Raw genomic sequence first — 24,233 nt, 5'->3', positions numbered from 1 at the left:
ATAGTATCTGTTCCTTTACCACATGGCGCCCTGCTCAAATTACTTCTCCTTTGAGGGCATCACAAATAAATAAACCCATGGTACGGCAACGGGCACACACGCAGTACCATCTTATGCCAGCCTATTCTTGGGTCACCTATAGGTATCCTTCCTAACCACCCAGTCCCCCAAACGTCTCATATGGTTCAGGTTAATTGATGTGTTCCTCCAGTATCTCAACACTTTCTTTCCCTTTCACTTCACTTGATCCTCCTCAACTCAAAAAGTCACCTTCATTTTTACTGAACGCCACTTCAAGTATGGCTACATCAGTATCTCCATCCATATCTAACCTACCAACCAGCAACAATACCTCCACTTTGACAGCCGGCAACCATTTCATACCAAGATGTCCCTTTCCATACAGCCAAGGCACTGTGGTTGTCACATCTGCAGTGGCAAGCAGTCCCTCTCCAAATACGAGGTGCGGCTAGAAAAAAACCGGACTGATGCTGGAAAAAACATTTATTTACAATTTCATGTTATCTCCTTCAATGTACTCTCCTCCTCGGTCTCTACACCGCTCCATACGAATTTTCCACTGTTCATAGCAATGCTGCAGATCATTTTCGGTAAGTCCATACATTACTTCCGTCGCTTTTTCTTTTACTGCTTCAACAGTCTCAAATCTAGTTCCTTTCAAAGCTGACTTGACTTTAGGGAAAAGAAAAAAGTCACAGGGGGCCAAATCAGGTGAGTAGGGTGGATGATCTAAGATGGGAATGTTATGTTTTGCCAAAAACGTCTTCACTGACAACGCACTGTGAGCTGGGGCATTGTCTTGGTGAAGGATCCATGACTTTTTTCTCCACAAATCGTTCCGTTTTCTCCGTACTCGCTCACGTAGGGTAGTCCTCGATTTTGACATTCGTGCTTTTTTTTGTCGTGGAGAACCAGGAGTTTTCCAATGCATCGATTGGCGCTTAGTTTCGGGATCGTAAGTAAAAAACCACGATTCATTGCAAGTAATAACATTTTGTAAGAAGGTGGGATCACTTTCAATGTTTTCCAGGATGTCAGAACAAATCATTCTTCGGCGTTCCTTCTGTTCAATTGTGAGACACTTTGGAACCATTTTTGAACACACTTTGTTCATGTTGAAACTTTCATGAAGAATCTGCCTAACACTTTCCTTGTCAACTCCTGTTAACTCAGACACTGCTCTGATTGTTAAACGGCGATCTTGTCGAACAAGTTTACCGATTTTTTCAATGTTTGCATCAGTTTTTGCTGACAATGGTCTGCCAGTGCGAGTGTCATCACTGGTGTCTTCGCGGCCATATTTAAATCATTTAAATCACTCAAACACTTGTGTTCGCGATAAACAATCATCGCCGTACACTTGTTGTAACATTACAAACATTTCACTTGCAGATTTTCCTAGTTTGAAACAAAATTTTATGTTAACACGCTATTCTTTCTGTACACTCAACATTTTCCGACGCACAGACAAAACATCAACTACTTAAAACAGACGCCACGGGCAGACTGAGTGCAGGAGGCAGATGAAACTCGAGCAGTAGGCGGAGCGAGAGTCACGTGACAGGCCACGCGACTTTCAGCCTTATTGCATTCGTTTTATTGTTTCACCAGTACTAGTCCGGTTTTTTTCTAGCCACACCTCGTATACCAAGTGTCTCACAGAGGCCTTCACAAAATTACTCTCCCAAACTTATCCAGAAACAGATCTCGCATGCATTGTCTCACCAGTCACCTACCACCTCCCACATATCCACCAACAAGCCACAAAGTACTGCCCCCCCTTGTGACTCAGTACCACCCAGGAATGAAGCAACTGATCACATTTTTCATCAGGGTTTTTATTACCTCTCATTGTGCCCTGAAATCAGAAAGATCGTACCCACTATCCTTCCTGCACCTCCCACAGTGATCTTCCATCAACCACCAAACCTATGCAATATCTTTGTTCATCTCTACTCTACCACTGCCCCAAATCTCTTGCTTCATGGCTCACAGATGTAAGACCTGTCCCAAATATCCTACTGCCACCTACCGGAGCCCAGTCACAACCATCTCATATCCCATCACAGGCAGGGCTACCTGTGAAAGTAGCCATGTGATCTACAAACTAACCTACAATCGCTGTGCTGCTTTCTATATGGGCATGTCAACCAACAAGCTGTCTGTCTGCACAAATGACCACCAACAGACTGTGGCCAACAGACAGCTGGACCACCCAGTTGATGAGCATTCTGCCCAACATAACACATTTAACTCCAGTGGGTGCTTCACAGCCTGCACCATTTGGATACCACCAACCAACACCAGAGTTTCTGACTTGTGCAGGATGGGAAATCATCCTACGTTCCCATAAACCACCTGCCCCCCCCCCCCCCCTCCCAACAGCACCTAGGAGCTCTGTATTGTCCCCACCATGTCCCGGAACACTCCTACAACAAGCATTACACCATCCCCTGCCCTGTCCTGCTATCACCCTCTCCCTGCCCCATGTCTCCTCATTACCCCTACCACCAGCTGCTGCTACCACCAGGCACAGTTATGACTGACAAGGGAATGATCCAATCTGACATGTCAAAACCTACCCTGAAATTTTTCACACACACACACACACACACACACACACACACACACACACACACACACACACACACACACACACACACACACAAAATTGCAGAGTTAAAATTTTAGCTGTTAAGTTGCACTGCAAGTATTTTTTTTAATGTTTGCTGCATGAAGAGACATTCCTAACAGTGGTTTGTACAGCCCTTCCTGTCTAGTGTGCAAAATTGGCAAATAAGCAGATGCAGCTGCGACAGGAGAATATAGCCCACATAGTGCGAAGTCTACTGTGTATGTATGCAAATTTTAAGTATTTAAACCACGCCAAAAATACCTAAAATCATTAACTTTTTGAACAACTTGCAGTTCACATTGACAGCTAAGCTGTTGCAGATGTAATAGTTACATGAGTGACTAGTAGAGAAGAGAAAATCAAGGAAGTGCATTACATTACATTAGAGATGTCTTCCACCAATCGGTACTCTAATTTGTTGACATGAAATATTTTATAACAATACCTGTAATGCATATTATAAAAAGCTTTTTTAAAATATATATTGTAATAATAATGAAACAGACCCTTGTTTATTCCCTTTAGTCATCACAAAAATGTGAAGTGTCTATTTGATGCCAAAAACAACCATTTCCTTTATATCAGGCAAATGTGGTAAAAGAAAAATTATTGGATTCAGGCACTTCACATTAATCACTAGTTTTATTTAGACAATATTGGGATGGAGGAAGAAATGGTCATGGTCATTTTTCCTCAATTGTGCTATGTACCAGACACAATGGATCAAATTCATAAAAATGTTGTGATGCAAACTGACAATGGACAAATGTCTGAAGGTTAACAATACCATTCCATTGATAAACCTGAAATGGCAAAGAAGTATCAGGCATTATACTATCTGAGAATTTTATGAAAAATGTTTTACACTGTTCTGTGCTGAATCGCACTATTAGTTTTGGGTGGAATCCGAGTTACACTAAGTCTTTTCATCATCCTCATAAAGAAAGAGGTGTTACGTCCAGGCCAAGAGACCAACAAATGCACTGAATTATTTTCTGAAACTGTTAAGACGACATTTCTGACGTAATATCAAAACTTACTCCCTCCCATTTTTCCAGATTTTGCTACGTCGATAACAAGATTTTTTCAACTAAACAGTTGCTTTTTATATTTTTGGTCTAATTTGCCTTGAGGTTCCTGAAGATACATTGAAGAGCCAAAGAAACTTGTACCCATGCCTAATATCGTGTGGGCCTCCACGAGTATGCAGAAGGGCCGCAACATGATGTGGCTTGGATTCGACTAATGTCTGAAGTAGTGCTGGAGGGAATTGACACCATGAATCCTGCAGGGCTGTCCATAAATCCGTAAGAGTATGAGGGGGTGGAGATCTCTTCTGAACAGCACGCTGCAAGGCATCCCACATACGTTCAATAATGTTCATGTCTGGGGAGTTTGGTAGCAAGCGGAATTATTTAAACTCAGAAGAGTGCTCCTGGAGCCACTCTGTAGCAATTCTGGATATGTGGGGTGTTGCACTGTCCTGCTGGAATTGCCCAAGTCTGTCGGAATGCACAATGGAGATGAATGGATGCAGGTGATCAGGCAGGATGCTTATATACGTGTCACCTGTCAGAGTCATATCTAGATGTATCTGGTGTCCCATATCACTCCAAATGCACACAACCCACAACATTACAGAGTCTCCACCTGCTTGAACAGTCCCCTGTTGACACGCAGGGTCCAGGGATTCATGATGTTGTCTCATACCCGTACACGTTCATCTGCTCGATATAATTTGAAATGAGACTCGTCTAACCAGGCAATATGTTTCCAGTCATCAACAGTCCAATGTTGGTGTTGACGGACCCAGGTGATGCATAAAGCTTTGTGTCGTGCAGTCATCAAGAGCACACGAGTGTGCCTTTAGCACCAAAAGCCCATATCAACGATGTTCTGTTGAATGGTTCCCATGCCGACACTTATTGATGGTCCAGCATTACAATCTGCAGCAATTTGTGGAAAGGCTGAACTTCTGTCACATTGAATGATTCTCTTCAGTCATCATTGGACATATTCTTGCACAATCTTTTTCTGGCCGCAGCGATGTTGGAGATTTGATGTTTTTACTGGATTCCTGATATTCACAGTACACTCGTGCAACGGTCATATGGGAAAATCCCCACTTCATCGCTGCCTTGGAGATGCTGAGTCCCATCGCTCATGTGCTGACTATAATACCATATTCAAATTCACTGCCATTGTAGCAGCAGTAAATGCTCTAACAACTGTGTCACACACTTGTTGTTGTATATAAATGTTGCCAAACACAGCACTGCTGTTTTTTGCCTGCTTACATATCTCTGTATCTGAATATGCATGCCTATGCCAGTTTCCTTGGTGCTTTAGTGTAGATCTAAAGATGTGGACACAGTAATCCACTGATACTTATCAATGGTATTATTGTATACAAATGTCTAACAGCATTCATTGACTGCGAAGCAAATCAGTCTCTTTTTGCTTGAAATGGTAAAGTGTGGTTTACACCCATTTCTTGCACGAAACCTGACCAATTGGCTCTTTACACAGGATTTTAGGGTACAAAAAAAGCTTCATCTTATGTGAGCTGCAAATTTCCCTGGAGTTTTCCTGAATCTATTCAACCAGGTCAAGGAAGCATGGAAGTCCTTAATGTTCATCTCACTTGCAATCCAGCAATCCAGTCTCGTAGATCTCTACCCCCACCCCCGCCCTTCCCCCCAGTCCATGAACCATGGACCGTACTGTTGGTGAGGAGGCTTGCCTGTCTCAGTGATAAAGATAGCCATACCATAGTTGCAACCACAAGAGAGGGGTTCTGGTGAGAGGCTAGACAAATGTGTGGTTCCTGGAGAGGGGCAGCAGCCTTTCCAGTAGTTGCAGGGGAAACAGTCTGGATGATTGACTGGGTAACATCAGCCAAAATGGCCTTGCTGTCCTGGTATTGTAAATAACCGAAAGCATGGGGAAACTACACCAATAATTTTTCCCAAGGGCATGCATGTCTACTGTGTGGTAAAATGACAAATCCTCTTGGGTAAAATATTCTGGAGGCAAAACAGTCCCCAATTCGGATATCTGGGTGGGGCTACTCAGGAGGAATTCATCATCAGGAGAAACAAAACTAGCATTCTACAGGTTGGAGCATGGAATGCTAGAACTCTTAATTGGGCAGGTAGGATAGAAAATTTAAAAAGGCAAACGGATAGGTTTAAGTTAGGGTATAGTGGGAATTTCTGAAGTTTGGTGGCAGGAGGAAGAGGACTCCTGATCTGGTGAATACAGCATTATAAATACAAAATCACATGGGGGTATTGCAGGAATAGACTTAATAATGTGTAAGGAAATAGAAATCTGAGTAAGCTACTATGAACAGCATAGTGAGTGCATTATTGTAGCCAAGATATACATGAAGAGACAGAGACAAAGAGAGAGAGAGAGAGAGAGTGAGAGAGAGAGAGAGAGAGAGAGAGAGAGAGTGTGTGTGTGTGTGTGTGTGTGTGTGTGTGTGTGTGTGTGTGTGTGTGTGTGTGTGCACGCGCACGCGCATGTGCAAGTACAATGGTGTCCAAAATTAAAGCAACAAATGGAAATTTTGCAAAGTTGTGCTTATTTTCCCTCGAAACAGTATAAAGAGATGACAGCAAAGTAGAAACAATGTACATAATACAGAATGTAAACAACCGCAACATGCATAAAGCTAGACAAAAATGCTCTTTATTTTTCCAAATTAACAGATTTGCACACACTTTCTGACAACTGGTTAATGTGCTCAGTATGGGATGTGTCCACCTTTGGCAGCAATATAGGCCTGACAACAATAGGACATGCTGTGAATCTCTTGTTGAGGCAATAACACCCATTCTTCCTGCAGAGCTACTTGCAAGTGTTGGGGAGTATTTGATGAATGCTGGCATGATACGACCCACCTTCCTAGGGCATCCTAGACATGCTTTATGGAATTCAAATTGGGAGAGTGAGTAGGCCACGTCATGTGTGCAATATTTTCCACATTTAAGAAAACATCAACCACCCATGCTCTATGAATTCGACCATTATCGCCCATCGGTACAAAGCCTGGGCCCACACTACCTCACAACAACTGCACATGATTTCCCAAGATCTCGTCATGACACCTGACAACACTTAAACCTAGTTGATCCACCTGTACAATTTAATGAAGGGGTGTTTGAGTGGTCAACATAATCCTTACTCACACTGTTAAGAATCCTCATCAATATTGCCCTTTTTCCACAATGTTTGGGTCCCAAAATCATGTTCTACATTCCCTCCAGATGCGAATATGCCGAGAATCACTTTCCAGACCAAACTGGGACTCGCCTGTGAGAAGAACATTGGGCCACTGTTCAAACATCCAGGTGGCATGGTGATGACTGCACTCTAGATGTTTCCTTCTGTGAAGAAGCTTCAGAGCTACCCATAACAGCAGATTTCTGACAATAAATGCCTCTCTGCCAAAGCCTTCTGTATGCTGTTTGCCTTTAAACAACACACCCAGTGGTGGCTGTGAGGTCAGATGCCAGTTGCCATGCAGTGCTAAGGCAGTACCATTGTGCACTTACAGCCAAATAATGGTTTTCTGTTTCTGATGTCACACATGGTCAGCCCTGCCCTCATCTTCAGCATACAGTTTCAGTCTCTACAAACTTCCACCACATTCGAGAAACAACAGAATGATTCTGAAAACCTGTCTTTGCCACTCATTCGCCTAACCTCCGCAATATAAGTTGTAGCTGATGACTCACTGCTGCAACACTGGAGGAGAAACAGAAACCAGCAAAATTGTCCACAAACAAGGAGCTTTATATGGGAATCCTTACAGCAGACGTGCTACTGTCTATGGCTCTGGTAAAGTGGGTAAAACTTTTAAAACGCTTCCCTGAGGGACACCCAAATTTATTTTACAGCATGTCACGAACTCTGGACCTAATAAACTGCTTACACAGGAGAGACTAAATAAAGATGAGGAGGTGGCAACGAAAGTCCCATTGATGCAACTGCATGAAAATACAGTGCCTCCAAGTAGTATCGTATGTTTTACTGATATCAAAGAATATGCCAATACAGTGATGTTTACATAGGAGAAAATGGTTCAAATGGCTCTAAGCACTATGGGACTTAACATCTGAGGCCATCAGTCCCCTAGACTTAGAACGACTTAAACCTAACTAACCTAAGGACATCACACACATCCATGTCCGATGCAGGATTCGAACCTGTGACCATAAAAGCAGCGCGGTTCCGGACTGAAGAGCCTAGAACTGCTCGGCCACAACGGCCGGCTTTACATAGGAGAGCCTGATTAATAGACGCCTCTGGCATGGTCATGTCGTCAACAGTGGATCGAAATCTCCCAAATCCACACTGAGAGTGGCTAAGAAGTTGCCTGGTCTCTAACAACCAGACCAGGCGATGGTTAACCATTCGCTCCAGGGTCTTTCGAACACAACTTGTTACAGTACTACTCCGGTAACTACAGGGACATGTGCGGTCCTTTCCTGGTTTGAGGAAAGGTATCAAAACTGCCTATCTCCATGAGTTGGGGAATTGACCTGTCTGTCATTCCCTTTGACACTGCCATTCCCTTTGACACTGCTGGCAAATGTTGAAGCATGCAGTATTGGGTTTGGTCATGACCAGATGCAGTATCATGATCTTCAGACAGCGCCAATTTCAGCTCCCACTTGAAAAAAGGGTAGTTGTAAGGCTCAGAATTGTTGGGTCTGAGGTCCATTGTGCCCCTCCCTACAGTCACATGGTAGTGGCAAAACATCAGATCCTTGCTGGCAATGGCAGTAGTTTTTGCAAAATGATATGCCAGCATCTGAGCAGTGTCTCCAGGAGTTGTCTTGGGACACTCGTTTTGCATTGCTGCTATTGGTTATTTACCAGAAATCCTCCTGATGGTTTCCCAAACTTTTGTAAATCAAGGGGAACAGTTGATGGAGTCCAGGAATGCTTGCCATGACATTTTCTTGCTCTCTTTGATTACATGCTGAGCCTTGGTTCTTGTGACCCGAAATGCTGATAGGTGGCACTTAAACTGTTGAAGAGCCACACATCTGACCCAGATTGCTGAGTGGCAATCACCAGTCCACCAAGGTACAGGTTGCCTCCTAAGATAACGTGAGGATGGATAAGTCAGTGGCATGTAATATGGTCCACCCATTTCTGGACACGTTTGCAATGTTCAAACACAACCAGATGGCTGAACAACATCCAGTTAGTCCTGTTGACCATCTATTTTGGTGACCTCTCTTCAGGTAATGCTCCAACTAGTAGGTGAATGCAGCATAGGAAGTGATTACTGGAGTGAAGATTGTCAATGATTACCCACCAAATGCGAATCAATGAGGGCTGGAGAGCACAAAGGGAGGTTGGTGCCTGAGAATGACCTAGTAGCAGCACAGAAATGGGTGGGGATACATGTGCTAAGGATGCACATTTCATGAAATGTCACGAGGTGCTCCAAAACCCAACCCTGAGGCCAAGTAGAGGTTGAGCCTCACAAGACATCTTGCAGTAGACTGGTTCTTGCAATAGACTCTCCTCCAACATACATGAATTTCAAAGGTCAGTAGACAGGGAGAAAGCAGAGGAATGGTGAACGTTATTGACAAATAGAGTGGCCTCTCCCTTGGCTCATTCCACAGTCAGGTCATTCTTGCGATAGAGAATATAGCCCCACAGTACAGGGGTATCAGATACTTTACAAGGTGTATCCTGCAAAAACAAGCACAGGAAGCATGCCTGTGCAAGGAGTTTCACTTCCTCCATATGTGTCATGAACCCATTAATGTTCCACTACAGGATGGGAGCTATCTGTCACAGGAGTGGCACTTTCAACCTGACTTTCTGCCAGCGAGTCGGCCCCCAATGGTTGAAGCTCAGTCTTGGGGCAAGATGACTGTCACAGTCTGACACCAAGGTCCATTGCCTCTGAAGAAGATTTCAAGAGAGACGTGAGAGAGGATGATGTTGACATCATCTGACTGTGTACTTTCCACCTCTGTCAGTGCACTCTTCTTCACCTTCAACTTTGATTTCAATTTTTTTGTCTAAGGTGGTTTCAGAGCCACAACTGTGGAAGTGGTAGTGGCATCACTGGACAGTGGACAAGACTTGCTCTGTGGAGGGGCAGGGAGTTCAACAATGTCAACAACCACAATGGTAGATGTGGACCCTAATCACAATTTATTGGTTATGAACTGTAGATTAAAACTGAAGAAACTGCTAAAAGATAGGAAGTTAAGGAGATGGCATATGGATAAGTTGAAAGAAAGAGAGGTTGTTGAGAGTTTTAGAGGGAGCATTAGGCAATGATTGACAATAACAGGGAAAACAAATGCAATAGAAGACAAATGGATAGTTTGAAGAGCTGAAATAGTGAAGGCAGTTGAGGATCAGAAGGGTAAGAGGACAAGGCCTAGTAGAAATTCTTGGATAATACAGGAGATTTAAATTTAATTGATGAAATAAGAAAACAAAAAATGCAGTAAATAAAGCAGGTAAAAGGAAATACAAATGTCTAAAAAATGGGCTGACAGAAAGTGAAAAATGGCTAAGAAGGGTGGCTGTAGCACAAATTTAGGGATTTAGAAGCACTTATACTCGGGGAGTGATAGATTATACTTACAGGAAAATTAAAGAGGCCTTTGGAGAGAAAAGAGAAGCAGCTGTACAAATATCAGGAGCTCATATGGAAAACCAGTCCTAAACAAATAAGAGAAAGCTGAAAGGAGGAAGGAGTGGACAGAGGGTCTATACAAGGGAGACGTACTTGATGGCCATATTATAGAAATGAAAGAGGACGTAGATGATGATGAGAGGGAAGATACAATACTGTGAAAAGAAAGTTTGACAAAGTTCTGAAAGATCTAAGTTGAAACACGGCCCCAGGGATAGATGATATACCATCAGAACTATTGATAGCCTTGGGAGAGCCAGTCATGACGAAACTCTTCCATCTGGTGTGTAAGATGTATGAGACAGATGAAATACCCTCAGATTTCAAGAAGTATATAATAATTCCAGTTCCAAAGAAAGCAGGTGCTGACAGGAGTGAGTATTACCAAGCTATCAGTTTAACAAGTCATGGCTGCAAAGTAGTAACACGAATTCTTTACAGAAGATGAAGCTGAACTTGGGACAGGTCAATTTGGATTCCAGGGAAATGTAGGAAACAAGTGAGGCAATACTGACCCTACAATTTATCTTAGACAATAGGTTAAGAAAAGGCAAACCTAAATTTGTAGCATTTGTGGGCTTACAGAGAGCTTTTGAGAATAGTGACAAGAATACTCTCTTTGAAACTCTGAAGGGAGCAGAAGTAAAACACAGGTAGCAAAAGGCTATTTACAACTTGTACAGAAACCAGTTGGTAATTATAAGAGTCTAGGAGCATGAAATGGAAGTAGTGGTTGAGAAGGGAGTGATATAGAGTTGCAGCATAATCCTGATGTTATTCAATTTGTACATTGAGCAAGCATTGAAGGAACCCAAAGAAAAATTTGGAGTTGGAATTAAAGTCCAAGCAGAAGAAATAAAAACTCTGAGAATTGCCAAAGACAATGCAATTCTGTGAGAGACAGCAAAGTACTTGGGAGAGCAGCTGAACAGAATGGACAGTGTCTTGAAGAGAGGATATAAGATTAACATCAACAAAAGTAAAACACGGATAATGGAATGTAGTCACATTAAATCAGCTGGAGGGAATTGGATTAGGAAATGAGACAAAGCATTACATGAGTTTTACTATTTGGGCAGCAAAATAACAGATGATGGCCAAGGTAGAGAGGTTATAAAATGTATACTGGTATGACAAGAAAAGCATTTCTGAAGAAGAGAAATTTGTTAACACAGAATATAGATTTAAGCCTGAGGAAGTCTTTTCTGAAAGTATTTGATGGAGTGTAACCATGTATGGAAGTGAGACATGGAAAACAAACAGTTAAGACAAGAAGAGAATACACGTTTTTGAAATGTGGCGCTACAGAAAAATGCTGAAGATTAGATGGGTAGATCATGAATAGAATTGAGAAGAAATCTGTGGCACAGCCAGACTAGAAGACGGGATCAGTTGATACGATACATTCTGAGACATCAAGGGATCAACAATTTAGTGCCTGTGGAGAGTGGGGGGTGGAGATGGTTTAAATTGTAGAGGGAGACCAATGGATGAGCATAGAAAGCACATTCAGGAGGAAGTAAGTTGCATTAGTCATTTGGAGAGGATAATGTTTGCAAAAGATAGAGTAGCATGGAGAGCTGCATCAAACCAGTCTTTGGACTGAAGCCCATAATATCAACAACAATGATGCATTGACTCTCACAAACAGTTCTAAAGGTTTCCAAAAGCTCTTCTTTCACACTTTTATGAGTTTCATTTTGGTGCATATTTCATACCTGATTCACATATAATTCATGTTCAGATTTTATGAAACAAAACCAGTTTTGCACACTGCTTACGTTTAAGCGTTTTCTCCCTCCTTCATTTCACCAAAAAATTTACAGCCTCTTCTTTGTCACTGAAAGATAGAACTGCACATGTTTGACTTGAGCTAGGAAGGTGCTCTGTTTTTGTTTGGACATAGCACAACATTCATTGTTCGAACCACAATTCATGGAATCATCAGAGTTATTTCCTGTTTCTTCTGATGTTTCCACAATTTCTGACGAAACCACAACATCATCTGAATGAATGTCCAATAAATTAACTAATAAATATCACATATGTACATTATCAGGAGAAGTAGGTTAGTTCAACTGTATACCAGGTTCTTCATAGTTCATCTTTGCAAGACTGAAAACATTAGTTGGATTTCACATTACTGAGAAACTCTGGGACATACATAAAGACAACACTATTGGCAAGTACATACAAAGGAAACATGAAGAACATTTATTCAGTTTTATCTCCATCATTAACACTTAGTGATATTGCAACAGCAACTGATAATTATTATGGATGTTAAAGGAACGGAAAATTTGAGCAAACAGTAACTGCAAACAACTGTGTCAGAAAAACTATCAACGGAAATTGAAATTCATTTTACAAATTATGATCACAACATTCTGTGTTATCTGTTTATTGAAGTCCATTGACCAAGGCTCTGCAACTGCTGCATTGTGTGTGTGCTGTCTGCTAAGGCTATGGTAGGGATGCACATTTCTCCAGTCACCCAGAGAGCTTAGAATTTGGCAATTTCTAACTTCTTTTAAAAAACACTTGCTGTGTCTTAGCAGCCAAAATTTTGACACAGTGTTTATTTCTGTGCATTTATCCTGTATTAAAAAAAAAAAAAGCATAGGGCAGGTTTCAACGTGTCAGTCTGGTGACACAGACACATTGGTGATGTGTGGGAATTGTGTTTGTGTGAACGTGTGTGGGCTTCCTAAGACAAAAGAAGGACTTTTGGCTGAAAACTTATATGATAGTCTTTTTATTCTGCCTGTCTGCACCATGGTGTCTCCTCCCTATGGTGAGTAACAGTCTAGTCTTTTCATAATATTGTTATTATTCCATCTCGAACTTTCCACTGTAGGATAAAAATTTTGATTTTTCAGCAGACGAACATTTCTCATTAGATATACCCAGTCAAGATATTGTGGAAAATTATGCTTTGAATTCAAATTTAATTGCCACAGTTGTACCAAATGATTAAGTTTTATCTAAGGTTGAACAGTACATTCAAATTAGCCTTTAAACAAAAAGCTGATTACTCATCCTGAAATTAAATAATTCTAGGATATGTGACATGCTCTTGCAATTTATAAAGACATCATTCTGCTACATTCCAAATCAGGAAAGATACAAGTGGTTATGTCGGAAGTGCTTAAATCCAGATGCTACTGGCTCATCATTATTAATGCATTTTCAAAATTTCCTTCTGTGATTTGAATGTCATCAATCATATCTATAAAAACAATTAAGCCTTTGTCAAGGATCTTCTGCACTGAAGGACTGGTGAAAGCTATCATTGCCAACAACAACATTCAATTTTTCTTCTGAAGAGTTCAAATTTTTGTTAAAGAAATGATATTTCACACTTTAAAACTGCACCATTTCATCCAGAAGCCAATGGACTTGCAGAAAGATTTGTGCAGATGCTCAAGTCACATATAACAAAGCCCACTCAGCAGTACATATGGACAATGCTTTACTTATATTTTTTTCTCAGTAGAGAGCCACTCCAGACGATGCAAAATATCCAGCTAAAAGACTACATGTGAGACTGCATTGTACTTTAATATCAATTTTACTGTGTTTTGTGCATGTTTAGACCCAGTCTCAGCAAAAGTCGAGAAAAAACTTTTAAAAAAAATGAAAGATCTGGTATGCACATAAATCTGAACATGAACTGTGGGTACCAGGCAAAATCAGACAGCAGCTCAGCTGTGTCATGTATAAAATAGAAACTTCTCATAGTGTCACAATATGCCACAGCAATTGGATGCAGCTGCAATGCATTGATGCACACCTATGCAGAACTCCTAGGCTGTTCTGTTTTTCAGATTCAGGAAACGTTAATGCAGCGGGTCCTACTGGTGCAGCCTGCAACCACCCTCAACCTCATCTCTAGCAATGGGAACCAGCTGCAGTCAACCAGTGATGACCAGATGGTTTGTTATGTCACACCTCACCCCACAGATGAACCAATCGACATGGACTGGTCAACCCTCGAATGACTGCCCCCACATGGTGATTCTGTACATGGTTTTCCATGGTGCCACAAGTGAATGCCAGGGGCAGTAACGAGTGTACTGCCCACGACATACTCACACTTAGGGAAGCATGGAAATAAAGAAGCTAATGAAGCCAACTTCATCAGTCCCTATGTCTCCCCAGGGAGGGGTGCTGTATCTCTGCCAGATGCAGTACACAGAGTTATCTTCAGAGGGCACCTCATATGAGGCAGTAACAGTATGGCACCTCAAATATCAGCAACTATTTTGTGCTTCTGAACACAATATTCAAATAGGCCATTCATGTGACAATAGTAACATCTGCCACCAATGAAAGTGCAGAAACCTGGAACTACTTAATGCATCCATGAAATAGATCACAGAATGACATTCACACACTGAGTGCATAATTATGTAACCGCAAGGTGACACTTGGTCAGTTATTACTCAGTAATTGCCCAGTTCCTGCAGTTTTGTTTGGTTGGTTTAAAAGAGGAGGGGAGGGACCAAACTGCTAGGTCATCGGTCCTCGATCTGATTTAAATAATTCCGCAAGGGTGGGAGTAAAATAATCGAGACATACAAAACACAGCTGGAAGAAAGGAGAAAACCACAAGAACGACGGACTGACAGCAAACACTAAAATGGAGGACAAGAAAACCACAGAGAAACAAGAAACATGTAAAAGAGATCAAAAGAAGAGAGCAGATTACCATGGCTAGCTAACCATGAGAATCAAAAGGAGAAGCTAGCCACTCTGTAACACATAAAAACCTACACCCTAAAAGCACTACAGTGGATGACACAGAGGGTCAAAGGACTTGCACTAAAACTTAGATCAAATGATAAAACCCACCCTCACGAATAAAGTGTAAAATTAAAAGCTGCTGTTGAGGCATTGCCGTCCAATACTGAAGGTAGGGTGCTGCAAAAGTTAAAAGTCTGCCACAGAGTGGCTAAAAGTGGGCAGTCCAGCAAGACATGGACGACTGTCATTTGTGAGCCACAGCAACACTGAGGTGGGTCCTCGCGATGGAGGAGGTAGCCATGCATTAGCCAAGTATGGCCAATGTGGAGCCTGTAGAGGACAACTGATTCCCTGTGAGAGGACCACAAAGAAGGCTTCCACATATTCATAGTTTCCTTAATGACACACAGTTTGTTGTGCATACTGTTATGCCATTCTATCTCCCAAAGCCAAAAAATCCTGCAGCATAACACAGAACACAGGTCAGTTTCGGCGATGCCCATCTCCAGATGTGGTTTCCGCATAGCCTGTTTGGCCAGCCTGTTGGCAAGTTCGTTGCCTGGGATTCTGACGTGTCCCGAGCTCCACACAAACACCACTGAACAGCAGGATCATTCCAGAGCACAGATGGACTTCCGAATGGCTGCAACCAAAGTTAGGCGAGGGTAGCAGTGGTCGACAGCTTGTAGGCTGCTCAAGGAGCCGTACACAAAAGAAATGACTCACCAGAGCATGAGCGGATGTGCTCAAGAGCATGAGATATGGCTGCAAGGTCTGCAGTGAAAACGCTGCAGCCATCTGGCAAGGAGTGCTGTTCAATATGTCCTCCATGAACATATGCAAAACCTACATGACCATCAGCCACTGTCCTCTAAATTCTCCACAAAAAAACTGAGGTTTCATTGACAAGAAAGACTCCCCATCAACTCTCATACATACGAGGTACTGGGGTGAATAAGCTTAGCCTGGTGTTCCTCCAGTGGTGTGGCCACGGGGGGGAATGATTTAGGGGTCGTATTTCTTAGCACTGAAGTTAGACCTTGACATCTAAGAGACTGCTAATGTTTGACCACCAGCAAGAGGTGACATACTACGCTTCATGGCATTTCATCTGCCCTGATGCCATCCATTCTGAACAGGGGCCCTCCCCATGGGAGCCACCCAGCTGCAGAAAAGGTCATCTGGCAGAATGGCCATTGCCAGGAGTCCTGATGCCCCAGGGTGATGGGGATCTACTCCTTGGCATATGTGGGGAGTTAATGGAGCAGGCATCAGCAGAGCAATCCCTGTGTGGTCAGGGGGCTACAACCAACATGATATATGGCGGCCCCACTACAACGGACAGGCTACCGTGCTGGATATCAGGCGCAAATGAGCTAAGAAGTCCATTATCGTTGACAGTGTAAAAAGCAATACTGCACAGAGGATGGAGGAAAACACTCCCAGGAGGGTGACTTCAACCAACAGATGGAGAATGAGCGGAAGTGCAGATCCTCATTGACAAAGGGTCTCAGTGCATGATGGGCACTATGCACCATGAAAGACGCCCTTCTCCAGCTGGCTCGCTCTTCAGGACAATTTTGAAAAATGGAGGACAAAACCTACAGGGGACCATCAAATAAAGGCCGAAACATGCGAGACTCCATTTAGTCACCTCTTACAGCAGGCAGGAGTAACACAGACCTATTATAAGCCCTGGACACACAGGGGGGCCTGCAGTTTTCACCCAGATTCAACTGTTCTTTAGTTCTACAGTTGCCTAAAAGTAATCCACAGTACAAACCAGTTCTAGTCACTAAACATTCTATGCTGAGTGTCAAACATTATTCAAAGTGATTGTCAAAGTGTTTACTTATTGAGAGGCTGGACTTAAACTCTTTCCATAATGAACTTCAGTTAGATTAGTTAATAATTATCTACTGCATTACATTAGCTTAGGCACAGAAGTTTATATCAGTGCCATGCCTTCAATAGAAGCCAAACAGAGTATATTTTGATGTACATTATTTTAGCAAATTATTGTTATTGTTTCCCATGTGAACTAGTGATTCTACTTTACAGATATTGCTTTGTGAAGAATAAGTAGCTAGCAAGCAAGCAGGCCACTTCCACTTAGGCATGGATATCAATAACAGGAGGATCACTTCCTGCAACCTTAATGATGTGCACCTACTTTTGGTGAACACAACACAAAATAACTGTAATATGATGCAACATACATATATAAAAAGATTTAATATAATTAGACTGCATGATTAACTGTCACTCACTGGAATCAGTGACAACTGGCAAGTTTATAGGAGAGTTTGTCTGGAGCAATCTAAGGAGTTAAAACATAAACCTAGCTGTGGGTAGGGAGATAATAGACCAAATTTATCACAGGAATCCTTAGGATGTCTAATTCATCCATGAAGGATGTTACTTGGAAAACCCCATTTGATTAGTCGTTGAGTAATGTTGCCAATCCTCAAGCACATTACCAGATAGGATCAGAGGAGATTCAAGGAGCAGTCTGCTTTGTCATAGGTTTCGTCAGTCGGCATGAGAATGTCACAGAAATTTTCGCCAACTTTCTATAGGATATGCCACAAGAAAGTTGTTATTAATCACATAAAACTTCACTCTCAAATTTGTGAGAGTTCTTGTACCACTGTTGGACCAGAAACATTTTGCTCCTTCCAAAGCATTTTTTGTGTAGTGACCAAGGCACAGAACTAGAGAAATTCTGGCATTAACAGAGCAGGAATAGCAGGAGGATACACCATATACCCCCTCCCCCTACCATTCCCTGTTCAATGACTTGCAAAAAACAGATGTAAAAATAAACATGAAGAAAGTAAGTCACAAAATATATTGTGTGTTAAATCTTTAAACAATATGTCTCCTTCCTTTTCTTTTTAATGTTTATCTTTTCAACTTTGATTTTGTTAACTAGTTGTCATTATTCTTGAATTTTCAAATATTTTGCATTTCTATACAGTACTTGCATCCCTCCAGTTTCATACATTCTTCAGGCCTTTTCTGAAACAATAACAACATTTTATCCTCTCCTTCACATTTATTCTTGTGCTGCCTTTTTGTCTCCTTCAGTCACATATTTCATCTTTTTCTGTATCCATTCCACTTCCTTTCCTAATTCTCATTCTCATTATGCTCTGTTCAGTTGTTGTACTCCTATATATGTCATTTCTTTACCACCATTTTGGCTAATGCTCCTAGTGTACACACTCTCACAATATAGCACTTAAACTGCATGTGTCATCACAAAGTTATCAAAATCATGTTTTCCAATGTACTAATAAAAACTTTTAAGTATTTCCAATTACTCTGGCTAAGACACATAAATACTGTATGCAACTGATTACTGTTATTTTACAGATTATCATAATTGCTCATGGTATCCAATTATGAAAACAGTCTAGACTCCAAACAATTGGCCTATAGGAAACCTAAAATCTGGATTCAGATGTTGTAGAGAAATGATGCAACATGGTTCTTGTGACAGGAACCTCGATGTTAGTGTTGTGAAACTCAGTTTATGGATCAGCTGTGACTATTTACATATTATTTTTTGACAATGATCGAGTGGATACTTAGAATGCTCTAGCCACATGATACACTGCTTGCATGTAATGAATAATCTAGAGTAACAGTTTAATTTGTTCATCTGTTGTTTATGTGTATAGCTGAAATATCTCTGGAATGACTAAACAAATAAATAAGTGAATAAATAAATAAAATGTTGTATCACAGTGATCATGAACAAAATGAATGTGTTACATTTACTATTTGTTGCATCTCTGTGAGCTATTTTAGAAAATACATCCATGTGTACGTAACTAATTCATTTTCTAAATAAAGTTATGTTACAGCAGTTTATTAACTGAAGTCCCATTCATACTGGTAACATATAACTAATAATGTAAAGTTATGAACTGTAGCAACTATGTATTAAAACTTTTGAAGGCGCAATGTACTGCAGGGCTGAGAAGTGAATGGAGAATAAAAAAAAAAAAATGTAAAATGAAATCTTACAAATCTACTCCAACTGAAAAGGCTCCAAGCCATTCAAGTACATCACAATACTCTGATGATTCGTCTTCTTTTCTTGCTGTCACAGGAGGTACAGGAACATTGTAGCTAATTCGTTTTGAAAAATGTGGATGACACTGGTGTACATTATATCCCTTGTCATCAAAGTAGGCAGCAACTGAAGATGGACAGATATTTTCCACTGAAAAGAACATATAGATGACAGATGAATTTGTATAATTTTAAGTAATAGTGCTTTTATTTCCAAAAATACTACAACAGTGATGAAGCATTAAGAAATACACTGCCAAAAGATGTCAGCATTGTGATGGGTTGAAACTAACTATTGTAGATTACCAATGTGATGATGTCACTGCAGATGAGAACTACTGCACTTAGAGCTACTGATGCTCAACTTTTGTTTGTTCCCAACAGTAACATTTCTAATAAGAGTAAAAGGATATTGTGATTGATAACTTATTTCTAAATCTGTTTTCCATGGAACAGATGTGAGCCTCATTACAGTTTAGTATTATGCCAAATAATACTACCCCACAGAGAAATGGCAGCAATGGATAACAAGTAACATCTCGTACACTCAGCATACATTCCTGGGAGCCTCATTCAGTGAGTTGAGGAAGCTATTCTGCTTGCCACTGAGGAAACATGGTGCAGCCAGCTACATTTTGCGGTGCACACTGGAACAACACGATACCAGTCAACTGGCCTTTCAGGTATCCTTAGATCATTCCAGCAACGGCAGAAAGGTTTGAGAAGATGAGTTTTCACGATAGAATATCAACAAACCTCACAATCTGCAGAATTTTCCCCAGAACATATCACATCAACAGGTTTTGAGTACAGAAGAATATTAGCCCATCCAGTTAGCCGTGCGGTCTAACACACTGCTTTCTGGGTGGGAAGGTGCTGGTCCCCGGTACAAATCTGTCTGGCAGATTAGTGCCGAGGCCCGGTGTGCTGGCCAGTCTTTGGATGGTTTTTAATGTGATTTTCAAACTGCCTCGGTGAATGCGGGCTGGTTCCTCTTATTCCGCCTCAGTTGCACTACATTGGCAATTGCTGTGCAAACACTTTCTCCATGTACACATACACCATCATTACTCTACCATGCAAACATTGGGGTTACACTCGTCTGGTGTGAGAGATTCCCGGGGGGTCCATTGGCGGCCGAACCACACAATAACCCTGAGTTCAGTGTGAGCAATGATGGGGTGAGTGGAATGCTGTAGCATGTTGTGTACCACTGCGGGCTACGGCGGGGACAGAGCCTCTCCATCATTTCTAGGTCCCCAGTTACATACAATACAGTACAATACAAATACAGAAGAATATTTGAACAAGGAGCTTCTGAGGTTCTCAGACATGCTAGGCTGCAACTTCCTAATTTCCTCTGTACTGTTGGGAATTACAGGGGCCACCTAAATAGCTCAGGGGTACACTACACATCAAAGGCGACTGACTGTGTTTTGAGCATACACAAAGCTATTTTAGACCAGGTGATTCTTTATCCATTTCAAATAATGAAGGTTGTAGAAGAAATCTCAAAGTATTAGCATAAAACAAAAGAAATGACCTCCCTAAAACTAGCATGAGACTGTTATAATTCTTGTGATCAACTGTGAATGCATTCACAACAAAGTCGCAAAGTTTGCAGCAACCCTTAACAGCAGTGGAGCTCACATAACACTAGCTACATAAAGCTGGGTTAAACCCAGAATTGATAGCAGTGAGATTTTTGGGATAAAACTAAATCCATATCGAAAGGATAAGATTTGAGAAACTGAGGTGGCACATTTGACATAGTAGAAAAGAATTCAAATTCTCTAAGATACAAATCGAAACTGCATGCTATATTGTTTGGACAAGACACAGTCTAAAGCATGGGCATAAACTTATAATCGGATCCTTCAATCAGTCCCCAGAACCACACCTAGTTGTAACCAATAACAATAGAAAAAACCTTATCTGACTAAAACATATGTTCCTCAATTATATGATCATCATTGGAAGAGACCTTAATCCCCAACCAATTGATTGGGATGATTACAATTTTGTAAATGGAGGACATGACAAGACATTCGAAAAAGTAATTCTAAATACCTTCTCTGAAAACTACTTGGAGCAGACTGTTGTAAGGTCCACTTATGATGATCCAAGATAGCCTCTTCCTGCACTGTACAATGTGGTCATGCATTGTCATCCATAAAAATAAAACCAGGACCAAATGCGACAGTGGAAAGATGCACATGGGGAACAAGTACAGTGACACAATAATGTTGACTGGTGAGGGTACTGTGTTCAAAGATTTGGAAGTCAGTATGCCAATGCAACAATATGTCTCTCCTGGACCAACAAAACCATCATTTTCAATGATGTTTCTGAGTGTATTATGTGTTCCCACCTCTCACCATATGAGGTTATGTCCAGAATCAAGACTCAGACTGAATATGCTCTCATAAGAGAAGATTGCACAATCCAAAACCACATTGGTTCTATGTTCTTGACACCATTGCAAAATTTTTAGTCGATATCTGGGTGTCAATGGAACACAACATACTGATCAATGGGCAAACAGACAACCCCCATGCAGTTGACGTGCCACTGTGGAGTGAGAGACTGTGTATGTTGCAGTTCTGTTAAAAGTGGTTGCAACTGCATTTGCTATTTGACATGGGTCCCTTCTTGTCAGTTGCACAACACAGTGGTCATCTGCTGCTGTAGCTGACTACAGTCGACCACCTGCTCTCATTCAAGCAGCATGGTCTGTGGTTTGGAATGCTCCCCATGCATGTTAAACAGAGCAAAGAGCAATACCAAATTCCTAGGCTACAGTCATCATACTTCATCCTCCTTCCAGTTTCCAAATGATTATTATCCATGTGAAGTCATTCAAATGCTGTCTCTGGGCCTCCCCCTCCCCCCCCCCCCCCCTCCATGTAGCCTCCCGACTGCACATAGCTGCCCTACTCTCTCTCCACCTCATCCCTGTACACACCCACAAGTGGCACTTTACTGCACCCCACTCCTACCCTGCTATTTCTCCCTCTCCGTGCATTGAGGAACATGCAGAACACCAGCACACTCCACCATAGCTGCTCGCTGATTGACAGATGCTATCTACTTCATTTCTTTCAACTGTCTTGTTTTGTGGTGCCAATCCCATTTGGCACTACAGTCATGCTGACCTCACACCATATGACATCCAGCTATATGTACGTGACTGGGGGAGACCTCTGGTAACATGCTCCCACACTTTCATCCATCTCCACTGAGTTGTTAATATGTCATGTTACATTACCTATCTTGTACTTTAGTTTTGCAGAGAAATGTAGATCAGATCCAATAGCAACAAATAGATCTGACCTCCTTAATAAATAATATCAACGTGTATAAGGTAGTTGTAGCAACAATGGTTAATAAAGTATATAGGGCAACTAAAACATGCAGAAAGATATATGTGTTCAGAAATAGTACTGTGCTCAGTAAACTAGATAATGAAGCAGTAGTGACATAAATAATATAACCATAATATAATAAATAATATCAATGTGTATAAGGTAGTTGTAGCAACAATGGTTAATAAAGTATATAGGGCAACTAAAACATGCAGAAAGATATATGTGTTCAGTAAATAGTACTGTGCTCAGTAAACTAGATAATGAAGCAGTAGTGACATAGCCCCCCCAGGAGGCACTTGGAAAATTTACCGTGGTTCAAGTTTTGAAAATTACTTGACGAAACAATAGACAGATATGCACATAGTTGAACAGTTTGTGATGAAAGGGAACCTCCATGGTATACAGGATCAGTAAAAGAACTTAGAGAAATGGTGTCTACTGCATAAAATGTGTAAAACAAACGAGAAGGATGCTGAATGAAACGTGCTGGGCTCTCAAATGCGTGAAGCATTCCCTTATTACCATAGTGGAGAGTTTGTTCAAGCAGCAAATCCTTGGTAGTTCTGGCAGTTTACAAATTGATTTCTCTGTGCACGTGTGTTACAAAGTATAGAATTTTAGCACTGCTTGAACACTGTGTTTTTGTGACATTTGAGATGTACTGTGAATTGTCTAAGTTCTTCATTTGTTCTCCATACACAAGGGGTGGCAATCACTAATGGGTGGAAACATGTGGCAAATCTCACTTCTGTACACATAAGTTAGTGTTTCAAGAAGGTTTTGTTTTTCATTACAACTGACTAGGAAAGAGTGACAAAAAGATCCAATTCATTACATCTTTAATTAGAAACTGGAAAAAAAAAAAAGATTTGATGCCTGCAACCAGAATCAAACAATTTTAGTGATACTGTATGAAGCAATATGACATTTTCTCAGATCTTCAGATGGTGTTGGTTATATTTGATATACAGCATCCTCATTTCTGCTATACTTTATTTGAACAAGTTATCTTTTACATTAAACAATGGAAAATCTGGACTGAATGTAATAATATTATGCAAAAAGGTTAGTTGCTACTCAACATACAGCAGAGATGCTGAATTGCAGATAAGCACAACAAACAGACTATGAGAAAGTGAGCTTTTGGTCAACAAGGCTTTCATTGGAAACACACACACACACACACACACACACACACACACACATACACACACATATTACCACAGTGTCTGGCAGCTGAGACTGTGAGGGGCAGCACCTGATCAGAAATGCAGTTGGATGGTGGAGGTAAAGAGGAGGGTGGGGCACGGAGAGGGAGGAATGGCAGGGTAGGAGTGGGGTGCAGTAAAGTGCCACTTGTGGGTGTGTACAGGGATGAGGTGGAGAGAGAGTAGGGCAGCTATGTGCAGTCGGGAGGCTACATGGAGGGGGGGGGGGAGGGGGAGGTAGTGGTAAAGGAGAGAGTAAATACGTCCCAACTGCACCTGGCTGTACTACCCTCTCCACCTCAGCCCTGTATGTTCCCACAAACTGCACTTTACTGTCCACCCCCCCCCCCTACCCTACTATCCCCCCCCCCTCCTCACCCTAGCCTTCTCCTTACCGCCACCACCCGGTTGCCTTGCCTCTCCCATCATGTGTTGCTGTCACAGTTGGGCCTCAACAGCCAGAGACCAGAGACGGGTCACACATG

The 24,233-nt window shown here is 41.5% G+C and overlaps 1 protein-coding gene across 2 annotated transcripts in view; it reads right to left on the bottom strand.

The window, feature by feature from the left end:
• LOC126457906 (ribonuclease P protein subunit p40-like) overlaps positions 1 to 24,233 on the bottom strand; it is a 281,204-nt gene that overhangs the window by 34,192 nt on the left and 222,779 nt on the right. For both annotated transcript variants that reach the window (XM_050094586.1, XM_050094585.1), the window contains exon 5: positions 19,125 to 19,323. In XM_050094586.1, the coding sequence (XP_049950543.1) occupies positions 19,125 to 19,323 (199 nt within the window). The remainder of the gene's footprint in view (positions 1 to 19,124; positions 19,324 to 24,233) is intronic.

Source organism: Schistocerca serialis, chromosome 2, assembly GCF_023864345.2.
Source record: "Schistocerca serialis cubense isolate TAMUIC-IGC-003099 chromosome 2, iqSchSeri2.2, whole genome shotgun sequence".
Lineage (NCBI taxonomy): Eukaryota > Metazoa > Arthropoda > Insecta > Orthoptera > Acrididae > Schistocerca > Schistocerca serialis.
The sequence above is the reverse complement of the archived record's forward strand: the minus strand, read 5'-3'. Positions and strand labels throughout refer to the sequence as shown.